General features: G+C 33.5%; 3 protein-coding genes and 1 long non-coding RNA gene across 4 annotated transcripts in view; 2 read left to right on the forward strand and 2 right to left on the reverse strand.

The window, feature by feature from the left end:
* Window positions 1-567, reverse strand: part of LOC109349063 — a 1,394-nt gene extending 827 nt beyond the window's left edge. The window contains exon 1 of the long non-coding RNA XR_002107913.1: window positions 313-567. This is a non-coding gene — a long non-coding RNA (uncharacterized LOC109349063). The remainder of the gene's footprint in view (window positions 1-312) is intronic.
* LOC109349068 lies at window positions 1,367-3,996 on the forward strand. Its single transcript, XM_019589716.1, has 3 exons — window positions 1,367-1,769; window positions 2,182-2,358; window positions 3,706-3,996. Exons 1-3 carry the CDS (start codon window positions 1,704-1,706, stop codon window positions 3,913-3,915), a joined length of 453 nt encoding a protein of 150 aa, XP_019445261.1. The 5' UTR covers window positions 1,367-1,703; the 3' UTR covers window positions 3,916-3,996.
* LOC109349064 (26S proteasome non-ATPase regulatory subunit 13 homolog B) lies at window positions 7,860-13,175 on the forward strand. Its single transcript, XM_019589713.1, has 6 exons — window positions 7,860-8,104; window positions 10,134-10,580; window positions 11,720-11,800; window positions 11,914-12,110; window positions 12,218-12,317; window positions 12,667-13,175. The coding sequence occupies exons 1-6, from the start codon at window positions 7,955-7,957 to the stop codon at window positions 12,850-12,852; spliced, it is 1,161 nt and encodes a 386-aa protein (XP_019445258.1). The 5' UTR covers window positions 7,860-7,954; the 3' UTR covers window positions 12,853-13,175.
* LOC109349066 (extra-large guanine nucleotide-binding protein 3-like) lies at window positions 12,853-16,261 on the reverse strand. Its single transcript, XM_019589714.1, has 3 exons — window positions 16,128-16,261; window positions 15,337-15,506; window positions 12,853-14,324 (listed from the first exon to the last, which is right to left on the reverse strand). The coding sequence occupies exons 1-3, from the start codon at window positions 16,188-16,190 to the stop codon at window positions 13,757-13,759; spliced, it is 801 nt and encodes a 266-aa protein (XP_019445259.1). The 5' UTR covers window positions 16,191-16,261; the 3' UTR covers window positions 12,853-13,756.

Genomic DNA, 16,891 nt, shown 5'->3' on the forward strand with positions numbered 1-16,891 from the left:
GTGGTTACTACTTTAGTTGCAATAATTCTGATTCAGTCCCTTCATCAAATCAGAAATTGCAAGTATCTACACTTATTATTATTTCATGACACATATGCCCACCAAATTAATTACTTAAGATCATTTTATATTTTGGCTAATTACATAATGGCCATAACACAATTATAGAATTATATCTGTGACCCATAAATTGTCAGAAATTCCAACAACAAATCCATGGCATAGCAACATTTTACTGATTCAGAATAAGAACATTGACCTAATTGCAAAAGGGGGACATAAAATTGAATGTTTACGAATGCACCAACGTACCAGATTCTCACCAACATTGACGTCAATAGATGAAACCCTTTGGTTCTTCACCGTTGTGGTTTCTCTTTGATTTATTATTTTATACAACGCCCTCACATCACTATCGTCGATTCTCCATCGCTTCCGTCATTCGCCGCCACCGGAAACTCTCGCTCAGCTCAATTCATGACACCACAATTATTGGTAAATATTTGTATAAAATTTACCCATACATATCTTTTCATGTATTTTTAGAATAATATCTTTTTGGTAAGCAGTTAATAAAACTTTGTTATTTAAGTAAAAAAAGTCAATATCTAAAATTTATTGATGATCCATCGCCATTTATCCTTCACCTCATAAAACTTCCACTATTTGTTTTGTTATTAGATATGAATATAATATCTATATAATATTAGTGTAAAAATTTATATATAATTAATGTATTATTTATTTGTTTTTTGAAAAATCAATAAAAATAAATATGAATGTTGAATGATGCATTAAAAATGTATAAAATTTTTATATTGTTAGTATATACATTTTTTATCTAAATTTATCTCATTTAAATATCATATCTAATTTTTGGTTACTAATATTATATATATTTTATCATTTTATACATATGTCGACTAACTTTTGCATTATTCATCTAATTTGGGACAACATTTTTGTCCTAATTGGTGTGCTACAATCATATATTAATTTTATTGGTAATAAAACATGTATTATTCCATCTATATTTTATACACAAGTGCATGGTTGGAATAAGCTTAGATGCATGATTTGAATGAGATTATTGGACATGAGTTGTTTTTTGAACTGTTTCTAGATTGTTCCATAGACAATTTTGAGCCACACAAGGCAAAAGGTGAGGATAGAAAAAGTGTTATAATCTTTGAACAATCATGATTAAACAAACATTAAAAAATCAAGTAAAACCGTGAATATCATTACATTCTTAATCTTCTGAGTTCTGATACAAAACTTTTTCTCCTTAACGATGCACTAACCTTTTCCAAAAATATATATTGTATTAGTACATTCTTAATCTTCTGATTCAGAATCAAATCTGCTTTATAAAAGCTTATCTTCTTTTGTCGTACTTTGCTGATTCCATTGCTCAACTGATTCCAAAGCATCACTATGATTATTAATTAATATTAGTAGTTAAAATTGCTCAAACAACTGAACATAAGAATCCACATTCCCACCACATGATTTGTCTTCTCTTGCTTTTCACTCCAGCAACAAAATTTGCATCAATTCGAGGCCCTACTTGACCCGTTTTGTGATAGCATCGATTTAAGTGATTTTGACTTGAAGTTAAATCAACCCTTTAAGAAGATAATAGCACCATCATCAGAAAAATCGGTTTTTTCTTTCTGGGTATTCGACTTTCAGTTGAAAATATGGTGGGTATTTTTTCGAGATTCTCTGTAGGAAGGAATATCCATCGACGCACGCAAAGTGCCTTGGTAAGTTTTTTTCTCCTTCTCATGAACCCTTTTATTTGTAATCCACTGTTTTCTTTTTTACATTTGTACTTGAAAGAATAGTTCTTTGTTTTTACTTTTTAAGTTATTAGAAGATCAGCTTTTCTTTTCTTTGTTTTTACTTTTTAAGAATAATTTGATCTGATCAGTTTGAATAGTTTTTTTCTGTATTCACGTACAAAAATGGCCCATCACACAAAAGAATCAGTTTGAATAGTTTGAATAATTTGATCTTATCGCCGCAAAAGAATATTATTCCCTGATTGTTGGATTAGAAAAATTATACCAGAAATTTATTTATTTACTTAGGTGTTTGTTTATATATGTTATCTAAGAAGTTTTAATTGCTACTTGATATTACTTTTGCATTATGCGTTGACTTCATTTAATGTAGGATGAGAGGGAGGTGATACCCCAAAACCCAGAGGCTGTTGTTGCAGCAACTGGTGTCACTGCTACTTCTCATGGAATTGAAGTTGCAATTGAGTTTAAGCCAGTTGAACACCCAATTGAACCCCTTGACAATGATAGGCCAATTCAGTGCCCTTTACCAGAACCATCCATTCTTAATGTAAGACTCAATATCCTGTTTTCTTATGGAATCTTAAAAAAATATATGATGAATTGAAGTTTGCATTTTTATATTATTCAGTTGCCAAAATGTACCAGATAAGCATTTTTAATATGTTGTCAGCTTTAACATATGTAGAATAAGATATATTAATGCCATAATATTAAAAAACTTGAAGGATTTCAATTATTCTTGTAAGACTACTTAAGAGCAATTACTTAGAAAGGTCAGTTATAACTCCATAAATAACTGACCACAATACTATGGCATAGGCAGTGGTGTTTTACTATCTTTCAAATAATTCTTTGTTTTGTTTCCTAAAGTAGTTATGTTATTTATTTAGTTGTTGCTGTGTATGCTTAAGACCTATTAGTGTCATTACAGCCAACAAGCATGGCATAGTTAATGTCATTTATGCACATTAGTATGATATATACAGCTAGTTCTGATCTGATAATCAGATTTATGTTAATACTTGAGTTGAGTTCACATAAACCAAAGGCGTTAGCTTGCGTGGAGGCCATGCTATGAAACACTAATACCAATACGAGTGTCATATATGATACATATCTGATATATCGATATGTATTTTTTTTTTTTGAAAATGTAGTATACGATACATTTGAGGCATGCATATAAAATATGTACATAAAATCCATAAAACATATCATTGTTGTTAAGAATTTTTAAATAAGGAATATTTTGTAGGCATCACTAAATACAAAATGTAATTCATATTGTCATAAGATGATCAATCCCTTTAAAAGATAATTAATATTATGCATATGAATTTCCGGACAAAGATCATCTGTCTCAAAAAAATCTTGTCCCCATGTCCCTAACCAATAGCTTTTCTCAAAATAATATAAGATATTAATTTATGTTTTTTATATTTTCTTTTCTCAATTAATTTATGTCCCTAACCGATAGCATTTCCTATTCATTATTTATGCAATATGCATGTTTTGTTTTATTTCTATAGCTACATCCTACAAGTCCATTGGGTTATATCTTTTTTCTTTTAAAATGCTATTATGTGGTATTTTGAGTGTCTATGAGGTATCTGGAAAACATTTTAAGAGTAACGTATCTGGGATGTATCGATTTTATAAATTAATTATTTTTCAAAAAATATAATTTCGATACGCTATGGGTACTATCGATGAAGTATCAATATCAAATACGTGTTGGACACAGATACCTGAAAGTTATTGAAGTAGGCCATGGAGTTAGAGTACAAGTGATGGTCTTCTTTTCCTGTTTGTTTTGGGGTGTTAAAGTTTCATAATGATTTTATGAAAACCTCTTGGATTTAAGGATTTTGAAATTGTGTTTGTCAATTATCAGGATGGAAGAATATGGAAAGAGCGAGTATCTGCTACTGTACGAAGAAGAGGCGACTTGCCAGTAGTGAAGGAAGAGGGGAGCTTTGAATCCGAAGGTGCTGTGACAAGGCCAAGAACATCCCAGCCTAATCGAATGATTCTACCATCTGTCAGTGCCCCAGAACATAATATTTTAAAACTTCTTGAGGAGTGTAATGCTTCAGGCTTCTAAACTGGTATTGTTTTTAATATGGTATATTCTGTTGCCATATATTCCATCATCTTAAATGTGATACCCCTCTATTCCCTTCCCTTCATCTTTTTTAGTTCTCCTTTGTTGTTTCTTAATATAATAATACTGCTCAATTATATGTATATTCAAATGTTGTATCATTATGAAAGTCAAATCTGAGACATTTTTACTAGCTGCTTTATATGAAGACGTACTCCAGTAATATTTTCAGAATTTTTACCCTTTGCCCATTTAAGATTTAGCTTTTTTCTGCTTTCCTATGTAGTGCTCTCAACTTTTTCAGTTTACTTAGATTATGCTTGGTAGAAGTTAAAATTAAAGGAATGGAAAGCGAAGGGTGGAATTTATTAAGGTGCTGAATGCTGAGCTATCACTCATATTGAGCCACACACTTATTTTCATTTCTGGTACTCTGCCATACTTCTATTCCTGCTATGGACACTTAGATTCAAGTAAAATTAATCTTGATAGTGTGGTTATATGGTTAAGATTAATATTTCTCACCCTCATTGCTGACTAAATGTATCTCATATGAGAAGTATTAATCTTGAAAATTTAGTCTTGTATGGATGAACAAGATTACATTTAAGCAAAAAATAATTTTGACCATTCATATATGATTGTATGGTCAAAGATTAATACTTTTAATGTTCTCATCTCTCATTAGTTATGTCCCATTATTAGGTGTAAAAAAATTATATCAATGATACTTGAGATGGTATTGTACATATGGTGTACCAAATTGCAAAAAGACCATGGAGGTGAACTGTGTTAATGTAAACTCAACAGTTACTTATCAAAAGGTACAAGGTGCAACAACATTTCCTGATCAAGCATTAGGTGTTATAATATTACAATTGAAGCATTACTTTGCAGAAATATTTTACCTACTAAAAATTCACTAGTACAGTAGTCCATTCAACCATTCTTTTTGTGTGCAACTAGGATATTCTCAAGCTGATAAGCAGAGATTATTAGATTAATTGCTTTTCGTAAAGGTCATCGAAGTCTATTTCACTTCTCTGAACAAAGTTTTTTTGTGCACATAATAGAATCAAATCCTGATCAAATTATTTAAAATCTCATTTATCTACATGTTGAGCCTTGTTGTTCCACCCAAAAAAATAGCACATTAAATCAATCCAATAAGAAACTTTGGTCCATTAAGCTCAAGGATTATGTTCTCACTGAATAAATTATGTTAGGACAGGTGGCCAATTTTGTACAATGGATGACATTGTTTATAGTTGATAGTGGATGGCTTAAGTAGATAGATAATTCTTATAGTAGTGCATTCTGACAAAATAGTTGCAATACTTTTCAATTTGATTATTGAAGCGTTGACCTGAAACTCTAACTAACTTCTACATTGAAGCCATGCAACTCCATTTTGACCAAAACAAATCACCTATATCAAATCCAGATCACATAGCGTCTAATGTATACTTATGGTTGAGTAGTTTGTTTCCACCAAATCAGTGGCATTGCCTGTAAATTAGACTATAAATATAGTACACAATTGCAAGAAAGCAAAACTTCATTTCCATCATTTGATGTAGAGAACAACCTTTTATGTCTAATATATCACATTAATACAACACATTAGTCATGCACATTGTCTTGAAAGGTGCTACTGTAAGAGTATTTTGTAGTATGATGCTGACACAAGGAACCAAATTTCTGGAATTATTGGGACATACACAGAAAAGGGTATGAAGATAACACTAACACATAAACATGGCTGATTCTTATAACTGAAAAATAACACATCTAAAGCATTGGAAAAGAAGAAAACTAAACAGGAAATTCAAGACCCTGAAATGGATTCTGAGCTGTTGGATTCACAAGGTGTTTCCTAGGTCCACGGTTGCTTCCATGATTCATCCATGTCTTCCTTTGCCATCTATGCTTCATTTCCCAAGCTTGATTCTCCTTGACCACTTTGGAAGTGTGTATCTCTGTGTTACTAGAGTGAACTGATACCAAAGAAGTAGTAGCTATGACAAGGAGGAATAGAATAATAAAGCATGTGAGTGAAGCCTTTACTTGCTGCACCATTTTGCTTTTGTGGTTGTTGTGAGGAAAGAAAGAGAGGTTGGTTAATATAGAGTTTTTTGAGGGGTAACTTTGCTTTGTTCTGAAGTCACAAGGATAAGATTAATCATTTGTTGCATTCAATGTATCTGATGGCTTTGGTGAAACTGTAGTTGATTGAATTGGTTTTGGTGGTGGATTAAGTAGTTGCCACTTATTATTATGGTGCCCAAAGTCAGAATGACCCTATATAATAAAGATACTTTATGTGACCATGTAGTTGATTAAAATCACTTGCTTGGTTCTTTGATAATCTCAATGATATGAAAAATGTATATATAAACATGGTCCCTTATTACTGACTGGCTCATTTGGGAAAAGTATGGAGTGTTTGGTGGGCAAGCAAGGAATCATGTGAGATTTGTTGTTTTGTTTTATATTATCATCACATGCAGCCTTATTAACTATTACACCCGGATAAAATTTTATATGTGCATCAGAATACTTTGTGTTAGCTCAAATTAGTTTTTGGCGGTTAAATTAGTTTCTATAGATATTGTAAAATATGTAAAAAGAAATAATTTGATCCACGTTTAAGAAATTTAGGGATTATTTTAAGTTTTTTAAATTTGAAGGGAAACATGAAAGACTGAAACAATGTTAAATATATGTTCACCCCATGTTTTAACTTTTAGGTATGAGTAGTTATGAGTTATGACATAGGTGTTGGTAAATTTTATTTAGTTTAAAGTACATCTTAAATGCTAGAAAGAGCATCTCCTAAGAAAACAGTACTCATAATGTAAACAAGAATATCCGATGAATGGAAACGACCAAATCTAACAAAATTAATATGTACTAAATTACAGGAAATAACAGATTTCTTAAATGAAGTTTCTTATATAAAAAAATAGTTAATATGTGTATATTGAAAATATAAATGTTTTTTATACTGTTAGTAAATTATCTACCATTTATATGTTAACCTAAACAAAGATACTATAAATCAAAGTTAAATAATATGTTAACAATATAAAAAAAATTAAACTGTGCATTGATTTTAAACTAAATAAAAAATGGTAAAAGAAATTAAAATGGTTTAAGAGTTAGGTAAAGACTAAAAACCATAAATCAAAAGCTTATAGTGGATCAGATAATCCATTAAATGAGACGTGTCTGGAAAATTTAGTTGATTACTAGCCATAGTCATTTTAGTTAATTTATCAAATTATGTCTTTTTAAATTAATCATAATCATTCCTAGCTTAGGCTGCTGACTTCTCATCCTGATTGAATTATACATAATATCTTTCTTATATTTTTTTTTTACATTCGACTTATAAAAAACATAAGATACCAAGAATGATTAAAAATAATGATTAAGCTAAATCACAAGATGCTTGATACAATAAATATTTTATTTTTGAAATTCTCCTATTTGATACAAGATTTGATTAAAAAATTCATAAGAAGGTAATATTTCATGGAATACAAAAATGTAAACAAACTGAAGTTGTCAAATTTTTAGTATGATCCATACTCTCTTTGTAACGTTTCTTTTTCAATCAATGTTCTATTTGAAAAATCAATCACTTTCCATAAATATTTTATATCAACCAAACCAAACTTAGAATGAAATTTACCCAAATTATTTCCAAGTTTCAAATTTCTAATAGTATGCCTAAAATATTTCCTTACCAAATATAACTGTAGCCTTCCATTATAAGATGAAGAAAAAGAAAAAAAGAAATCCAACGGTCTAAGCGAGACCCTAATTTTGATCCTCTAAGCCACGCGAAACCCGGAATAGAAAAATGAAAAATACCAAAAACCCAAAACGACGTCGAATAGGGCAAACCAACGTTGATGCATTTCTTCGAATCGAAGCAAAATATCAAAATACACAAAACAAAGAATCGTATATTATAAATAGAAAAGGAACCCCAAATTGAGAAGTTTCTGTGTTTTGAATCGCGAAATTGGCCATGGCTGCTTTGCAATACTTGGATACGTTACGGAACTCGCACCCTGAACTCTCCGATTGGTACAATTCTCTTGCAGATCTGTACCAGAAGAAGCTATGGCACCAGCTTACTCTCAAGCTCGAACAGTTCGTTGCTCTCGCTGTTTTTCAGGTTAGATTTCCCATTTTACCCCTTCACTTCTCGCTCCAATTACTCCATAAATTACTCTATCTTTCTCCTTGTGTTTGCTACTTCTGTTTATTTCGTCATCAGAATTAGGGTTTTTTATTATTTTATTTTTGGTTTGAACTTTAAGCGGTGGATGAAATGACGGAGTGTTTAGATATTATATGTGATATTGAAGTGTCACTAAAACTGGGTGAAAATTTTACGGGCAATGTAGTGTGAGGTTGAATATTGGGTGCTAAAATCTCAAAAGGAGCATGTTGCTAGAATGTTGCATGGGATGAATGGACACACTAGACAAGATAGGATTATAAATGAATGCATTGAGGAGAAAATTGGGGTTTCTCCTATGTAGAAAAGATGTTAGAATTGAGCATTATGTGGTTTGTGCATGTGTGGAGGAGAATGTTAGAAGTCTTAATAAGGAGAGTCGACCAAATGGAGGTTAGTCTAATTTGTAGAAGCAAAGGAGACCAAGAAAAATCATAGGTGAAATGTTTAGGAAAGATTTAAAGTTCAATGTCTTATCAACCGGCAGGATATATAGAAACATTATGCTCTCGTTTGATCCATGTAGTTGATATTCTCCTAGTGGGACTAAGGTTTGATTGTTGTTGTTTTCGGTTTGAACTTTATTTAGGAGTTGAGGTGGATGCGAGCTATAATAATTATAATTGTGGTACTTATAGGTTGTATTCCCTTTACCCAATTTATTGTTTGAGTTGTTTCGATTGGGAGTGTGAAAAGCTTTTTCGCTGGGAAAATGTTGCTTTTTGGTTTGGAATTATATTTTGGATCTGAGAATGTTGGGATTGACTTAGTTAGGAAGTTGAAATATTTTTGTGCAATTCGGGAAATGAGGGTTTTGTTAGAAACTGGTTCTTGGGTTTCTGATTTGTTTCAGTTACTTATCATACTTGGAGGAGATTATTTGGGATGATTAGTGAATGAAGCTCTTATTCTGCCAGTTTGTATAATTGTATTTTTTTTGTTAAACCGAGTCGAGCCGGGGCAAAGCTTTCCCAGAACCTATCTCAGAAGACTCCAACCCGAATCATTGCCTAAAGCGAACTGAGGTCCTTGCCACTCGGACCACATGATTCTCCTTGTTATTTGACAAAGCTAATAAGTTTTCTTGCTTTTAGTTTTACCTTGATTGTTGTCTATTCGTACTCCAAAATTGCAGTGTTTGTATTGTAGTTCAAAACTTGTGCAGAACGCAGCATTAGCTGTCATATTGTGGTTTGAGATATCGGATATGGCAAGTTGGCAACCCTTTTGGAATGTGAAATATGTGACTGATTAATCAAATACTATTGAAATCAGAGTGTGGAGTCATATGAATGAAACTGTCGCTACCATCACAAAGCAACTTTGATGTTTCAATTTAAACCTAGCATTGTAAAATTTGAACTACAAGGCAATGATAAGGTTCAATCAATTAAGTTTAACATAGTTTTATTATGATAAGGTACTTCATGAGCTAGGGGATGTGGATTTCCACCATTTTCCAGATAGATTTATTTTGAATGAGGATCTTCATTGCAAAGTCTTATTTGAGTAGGCTAACCTTTTTATCACATTCTTAGCTGGAAGTAACCAAAATTATCAGCTCCAGGTTATGTTATTATATGTTGTCATTAATTATCCCAAAGAACAGGCAATTGCGTTTAGCAAGTCTTTATCATCTTGGGAGTTATCATTTTATCTTAGTTTAAAATACATTTGAATGTTCAATTCCTTTAAAAATTGTGCAAATGAATGATTTGTTCCAAATTGTCATTTGAATTCAGTACCAAGATGCAATGTATGACAGAAATTGTGCAGAATTTGAGTGTAAATTTATTTTTTATTCCATGTCATTGTTTTGCTAATGCCACTACTCATTATTACCTGTCATGTTTGATGTCATCCATTATGTCGCACAATTTGCACATGCTGTTATTTCATTTTGCTTGTAGTGTCATTTTTCTTGTCTTATGTTTGACAAGTTATTATTTCTATAACTTTTTAGGCCGGTGATGCTCTTATACAGTTATATAACAATTTCATCACTGACTTTGAGACAAAAATCAACCTTCTCAAGCTTGCACATTTTGCTGTGATAGTTTCTCGTCAGTATGCTGAGAAAGAAGCTGCTGTTGGTTATCTTGACGGAATCATTGAGAAGCTTCAAGCCACTAGAGAACAGCGAATTGAAGAACCTATTCTTTACATTAAGATGCAAATAGCAATATTTAAGCTTGAGCAGGGTGACCAGAAGGAGTGCAAGAAACTTCTAGAAGATGGAAAAAGTACACTTGACAGCATGACAGATATTGACCCATCTGTGTATGCTAGCTACTACTGGGTATCATCCCAGTATCATAAGTCCCGCCAGGAATTTGCCGAGTTCTACAAAAGTGCTCTTCTCTATTTGGCATACACATCAGTGGAGTCTCTCTCAGATTCATTCAAGCTGGTATATAATAATTTAATCGGAATTGTCTCAAATGTCTTATTAATTTATTCATTTTGTTTGTGTCAAATTATGGCTATTTCTTACACTTTCTTCTGCCTACTCACACTATGAATTATAAAGTGTAGCCGCAAAGGGATATTAGAAGCGGATCTGAAAATTGTTTCGGACGTTTTGATTGTTAAAGGGGAGTCTTGTAGCTAAGACAAATCCTTTCTTTAACAGGAAAAGTATGATCCTTGGGAATTCAAGAACGAGGCATTAGAAGATTTGATTTCATTGAACAAAATGCAAATTATACATTTACTTACGTGAATTGCAGCTTGTTTTTGAACATGATGTATATGGGCTTGCTTGTCTGGAGTATTATATTTTTTATATCTGGCTTTTGCTGTTAGCATTTAAAAATAGTGTGAAACTATTAGGATGGTATCTCTTTTTTTAATCTCTTGGAAAAGGGAGGGGAAGAGGATAGAAGATGATAAGGAGATTGAAGAGGATAGAAGATGATAAGGGGAAGAGGATAGAAGATGATTAGGATGGTATCTCTTTCTTTAACCATAGGAATAAGGCCATTAATCTGCACTGGGGAGTAGTGACTAGTTCATGTGTTTCTTCATACATCTAACTGTCTGTTTTAAGAATGATATCTATTCTCAGTTAGCTGGTATAGAGTTACTCATATTAGCCTGGAGACTCTCATTTTAGCTGCTATGGGTCCCAGTGCCTGAACTACGAGTTAAGGTGGAGGATTTTCTCTTCTGTTGGCCTGGCCTTTCAGAACTAGGTTCTTTTAGATCAATTTAAGAAATTAGGAGGATGCAGTAGCTAAATTGTTCTACAGTACTGAGTTGGAAAGTTGTCTTAGTGATAAAAGTCCCACTAATGCTTCCAAATGTGTCATGTATCATATAGAAAAAATTTATGCTATTTTTGTTTTATCGTCACTACTTCATCATCACTCCCCTTTTATGTAAAATTAGCATGGAGGGGTTTGAAGATAAATGGTTTTATGATCAGTAAAATTCATTTACTGAGACTTGTTTCCTCTTTAAGTAGAGTTCATGATAATTTGCCATTTTGTTTTCTATTTATCAATGAATGTAATATAATTAATTCACCATTTTCTTTTGATTTGTTAGGATCTGGCATTTGATTTGTCCCTTTCTGCTTTGCTGGGGGATAACATCTACAACTTTGGGGAGCTACTTGCGCATCCTATAGTAAGTCTTTCACCAAATTTTAATGCCTATTTCTTCAAATTTATTTGTTTCATCTATCTATTCTTTTAAAACTACATGTTGCTGGATGATATTTATATTAATATCTGTAACAGATTAAGAGCCTTCTGGGGACAAAGGTGGAATGGCTTTACTATATTCTGCAGGCATTTAATTCTGGTGATTTAGTTCGATATCAAGAATTATGTCGGGTTCATAATGCTGCTTTACGGGCTCAACCAGCACTAGTTCAAAATGAACAGAGGTTGTTAGAAAAGGTTAATATTCTCTGCCTGATGGAGATTATATTCAGGTATTATATGCATTTATTAGATTCATCATGTCAGATTTGGAGATGAATACGATAACCGTGCTTTTTATTTCCAAGTCCCAACTAAAACTGTTCGTGGTTACTTGCAGTCGGCCTTCCGAAGATAGAACCATTCCCTTGAGTGTGGTTGCAGACCGTACAAAACTTTCTATAGAGGATGTGGAGCATCTCCTGATGAAGAGCCTATCTGTAAGTTTTATTTGCAGTTCTTAAAAAATGCAATTTAAGAAGCTTGTATGTTTTTATTACTAAGCCATCTAAAACAACACATTTTCAATCTATTTAGGTTGGCGAATGTAAATAAGTTTCTTCATATATTTTTTTTAAAGTTGCTCCTGATTTACCAACTTCTCACTAGTCAATTGGTTTATATTTATTTTTACAGTAAGGGATGATCTTTAATGGAAATATAATAATGACATATGTTAAATCTAGAACTCAATTACAAGCATCACATGCTTTGTTCTGACAACTATTTGTTAAATTTTATAGCGCTTGTACATGTGATGCTTATAGTGCTGATTTTTTTTCATTACAGGTTCACCTAATTGAGGGTATAATTGATCAAGTTGAGGGGACAGTGCATGTTTCCTGGGTGCAGCCAAGAGTTCTGGGAATTCAACAGGTCAAATCCTTACGGGATCGACTGGATGGTTGGACAGAAAAAGTACACACTGCGTTGTTGTCCATCGAAGCAGAAACACCTGATTTGATTGGATCATGATTTTTCTATATTTGTTTTCTGCTCTCTGTAACAAATTCTTAAGTAAAAGGGAACACATCCTAGGGGACTAAAGTTGAAGAGATTTTCAAGTCACATGGCTATAGCCACAACTTTATGTGCTTCATTTGGTTTCTGCCTGCTGCTTTTGAATGATTACTACTGGAATGTGCAACCTCATACATTTGGCTTAGACATAATTGGTTCTATGGTTGCCTAACTTGCATAGAGACATGGTGAATCAGTACGAATCAGGCTGTTTTTACGCTTTAGAGTGATGATGAACTATTATGTGGAATTTCTCCTAGATACGGCCATTTTTATTCGCTTTAGAAGTCTCCTTTCATTTATTTATGTCATGCAATCATTCTCTTTTATCTATTTTTTCATGAGCTTCAGTTGGTGCTTTTGTGCTTGCAGTGATATAAATTTTCTGCTAGTTAATATTGGGCTGCTTTCTCATAAGGGTGATGAAATGACAAAGGGGATAACATTGAAGGACCACACTGCATATCTAAGTAAATTTCAGAACTTCAATTTATTGTGATTCTTGCTCCATAAATTGGCATTCTCCTCTTCTTTATGTTGAAAAAATCAAAGAGAAATAGGAATAAGAGAGCAGAGTTGACAGAGAGAAGAGGTGCACAATTTGGCAATGACGCTCACTGGGGTAGCACGTACCAATAAACATTGTCTCCACATGCAAGGGGAATGCATACATGCAGATAAACGGTTCAGCTTTAATAAACTACCAAAACCATCGATAACTTATTGTAGTTATTAAAATTTCAAAAGACAATAAATATTATATAAAACAAGGCCTTGCCAGCATGTTACATTTCCACCCTTTCTACCTCTACAAAAAGGGCAAATAACCAAATCATAATTTACTTTTTCTAATGAACAATTAGTCTTGTCTAACATAATAGGGAGAAGAGCTTATGTCTGTACTGTAAAATGAATCCTCAGGTGGACCATAGTAATTCTTCTCCTCATCCCACTTGAGAACCTCTTTTATGTACTGGAATGCTTCATCAACAGTAACATGGTCCCTCGCCTGAGCTTGTGACACAAAAAGTTTTCTCCCAGTGATAGAAGCATAAAGCTCCTTGAATTTCATGGCAACATAGAAATAAGCCTGATGGGCTAGTGATTGGTTGTTGTGATGTGCCCACACAGGACAAAAATCATGGAACCTGCTAATCTTTTCCTCAAAGATATCATATTTATTCAGGATCAGGACAAAAGGGGTATCTTTGAAACAAGGGTGCCTGACCATGGTCTCAAAAAGCTCCTTGCTTTGTATCATCTTGTTTGGAAGAAGGGCTCCACTTCCACTACTGTCTGGGGCAAGCCACAACTGATCATAGTCGCTTAGGGAAACACAAAAGAATACTGCTCGAACATCTTCAAACATTTCAACCCACTTGCACCCCTCATTCATGCCCGTGGCATTCACCCTTATGAGTTGGTACCTAAGGCAACAAAGAAAAGCTATACAAGTCTTTCTGGACGGGAAAGTAAGGGCAAATAAATTTAAATGTTTGCCTAGATTATCTTCATTCACCCATCTCATACACAGTAACACAAAAACCATCGTATGTGTGCTTGATCCTATACAAAGTCGAACCTAAGTCTAGGTAAAAGGTGAAAGTTGTATTAGACAGTCGACAATCAATGTAAAACTTTGTCAAATCTCTATAATTTTTTCATACATAAAGATATGTAAGTTGATGGTAATTTTCTAGAATTTTTTGTATAACCAAGGGTATTCCCTCACCCTATAATTCAGTGAACTAATCTCTTTTGAGTTGCGTGGTTGTCGTTCCCAACAAGTATCACTCCTAGGAATCGAACATTTGACCTAGTACAATAGGGTTCCATTAGACCTTACACTACTAGAAAAATGACCAGATAGACCACCAGATCATTCCAAAAGGGCACTCGAGTGCACAAGGCTTCCACCTAGTGGAACTCGGGGAGAGATGATTTATAAAACCTTATCATCGCAAGCGAAGAGGTTGTATCCAAGATTAGAACTCATATGACCCTCCAGGTTACAAGGCAAACAACCTTATCATTTTCTTAGAAAAACTTTTAATAGTATATGTTAACTAGTTAGTTTTGGAGGAGAAGGAGATGACATGGAAAGTTTAAGAATCATCTCAAAAATATATTTCATGACTATCAAGTCTTTCCCTTCTTTCCATTACCCTCTAAAAACTAATTGGCAAATAAATCTTTAATGTCACACACTGAGACATATGGCATCATCAACCAATCATACATTACCATACCAATGACTTTTGCCATAGTTATTGTGAGAATCAAATATTTGTAACGACTGGCAATAAATGATTAGATTACAGCATATCAAAATTAAATCCAAGGAAAGAAGAAACGAGGAGAGAAAAGGTTCAACTACAGTTGAAACCTTCCGTTTATAAAACAGAGGCTTTAAATCTCAGAGAAATTAATATAGCTTACTTGATCTGAGGTTGCTGAGCATCAAGGTTATCAGTGAAAGTTTCAGACTTTGGGCAATGACCATCGAGTGAGAATTCCATGAACACCAAACCATTTCCCTGAGTAACCCCTTCTGCATAGAGTATGTCTCTTTCAGAAGGTTCATATTCATTGCTAGATATCTCAACAGCCTGAGAAAAATAAGAGCACATTAGCTATCTAAAGAATTTAATGCCTACAATTTTCCTACTCTGAAAGCCTAACCATGCTAACAAGATAATGATCAAAACTTCTTTGTAATACATAGCCAATAAACTTATTATAGCATCTGCAAATGTTAATTAATAATCAGAAAGGATGATGGACGAAACATTCAGATAAAGAGGACCATAGTTTTCTCAAGACTCCAGTTGTGATGAGTAAGGATTCAGTGTCTGCTTGGTAGGAGTGAAAATGGGAAGGGGGAATGGATGAATGACAGGTGACAAGGTATTAGGATGCAATACAAGCATTAGTATTGATGCCTCATTTTGTCCATTTCCACCTTTCAAATTTTGCTCCTACCGAACACACCCCACGTACACGTATGGCAAAACCTCCACCTGTTCTATCTTCCTTATTCCTTCCCAACAAACCAGAATCATCAGACAACATAGGAATCAAATTGAGATATTTAGCTAAGCAGGAACTCAAGAAAGTAACACCCTTTCTAATAACAACATAAAAATTTATGAAAAATGACAAGGAGTAAAAACTGATGGCTTTGGTAAGATTTAAATGACAGTTTCAAGGATGACTGGATAAGAAATTACCCGACTTAAGAAGTACTCTGCGACATCTGGAAGAAAGTGAAGCTCGTCTTTTCGTGTGAGCATCCTTGAATTCCCTAATATGTGGTTCTAAGTTGCGTGGCTCCAAATCACAGGAAGTCGATAGGTGGTAGTTGCAGTGGATGATAACTGAAGTTACACTATTTCGTCATACATTGTTTCCTGTTAGCTAAACAGTAAAGGCATGGAGTGGGAAGTTGAATAAAAAAACTACCACACCTTGAAATATTACCTGCTTCGTCACTTTGACCCAGAAAACCCTGTTCATGCATTCTAGAAATAGACTCCTCCTCAAAAGACTGAAATGCTAGAAAATTTGAGCTAAAAAGGGAATCTTTTAGAAAAAGGTAAAATAAAAATAACACTTTGAAGTAAAACAGTGATAGAAAGGAGGTAAGGAAAAAGTGGGGCCATGGAGGATGAGATTATACCTGAGAGAAGGGACACAATGAGAAGGAATCTGATCTTGAAATCTAATGTACTCTTGCTTTTGAGGTTGGAGAGGTGAAAGACGAAAGTTCCTCACAACCCATCATCACCACCATTAATGAAGTTAAGTAAAGTAGAAAAAAGTGAGAGATGAAGTTGAGAAAGAGAGTAAGTAAGAACTAAGAAGAAGAGGAAATGGGGTGGTTGGTTTTAATGAATGGAAGAGTTACAGAGTGTAAAGATAAATACTAATCAGCTTTCTTCTCTCACTCAACAATGCTGTCTTCTTCTTCTCACTTTTATGTCACTCCTTCCAT

The sequence above is a fragment of the Lupinus angustifolius genome, chromosome LG06, assembly GCF_001865875.1.
Source record: "Lupinus angustifolius cultivar Tanjil chromosome LG06, LupAngTanjil_v1.0, whole genome shotgun sequence".
Classification (NCBI taxonomy): domain Eukaryota; kingdom Viridiplantae; phylum Streptophyta; class Magnoliopsida; order Fabales; family Fabaceae; genus Lupinus; species Lupinus angustifolius.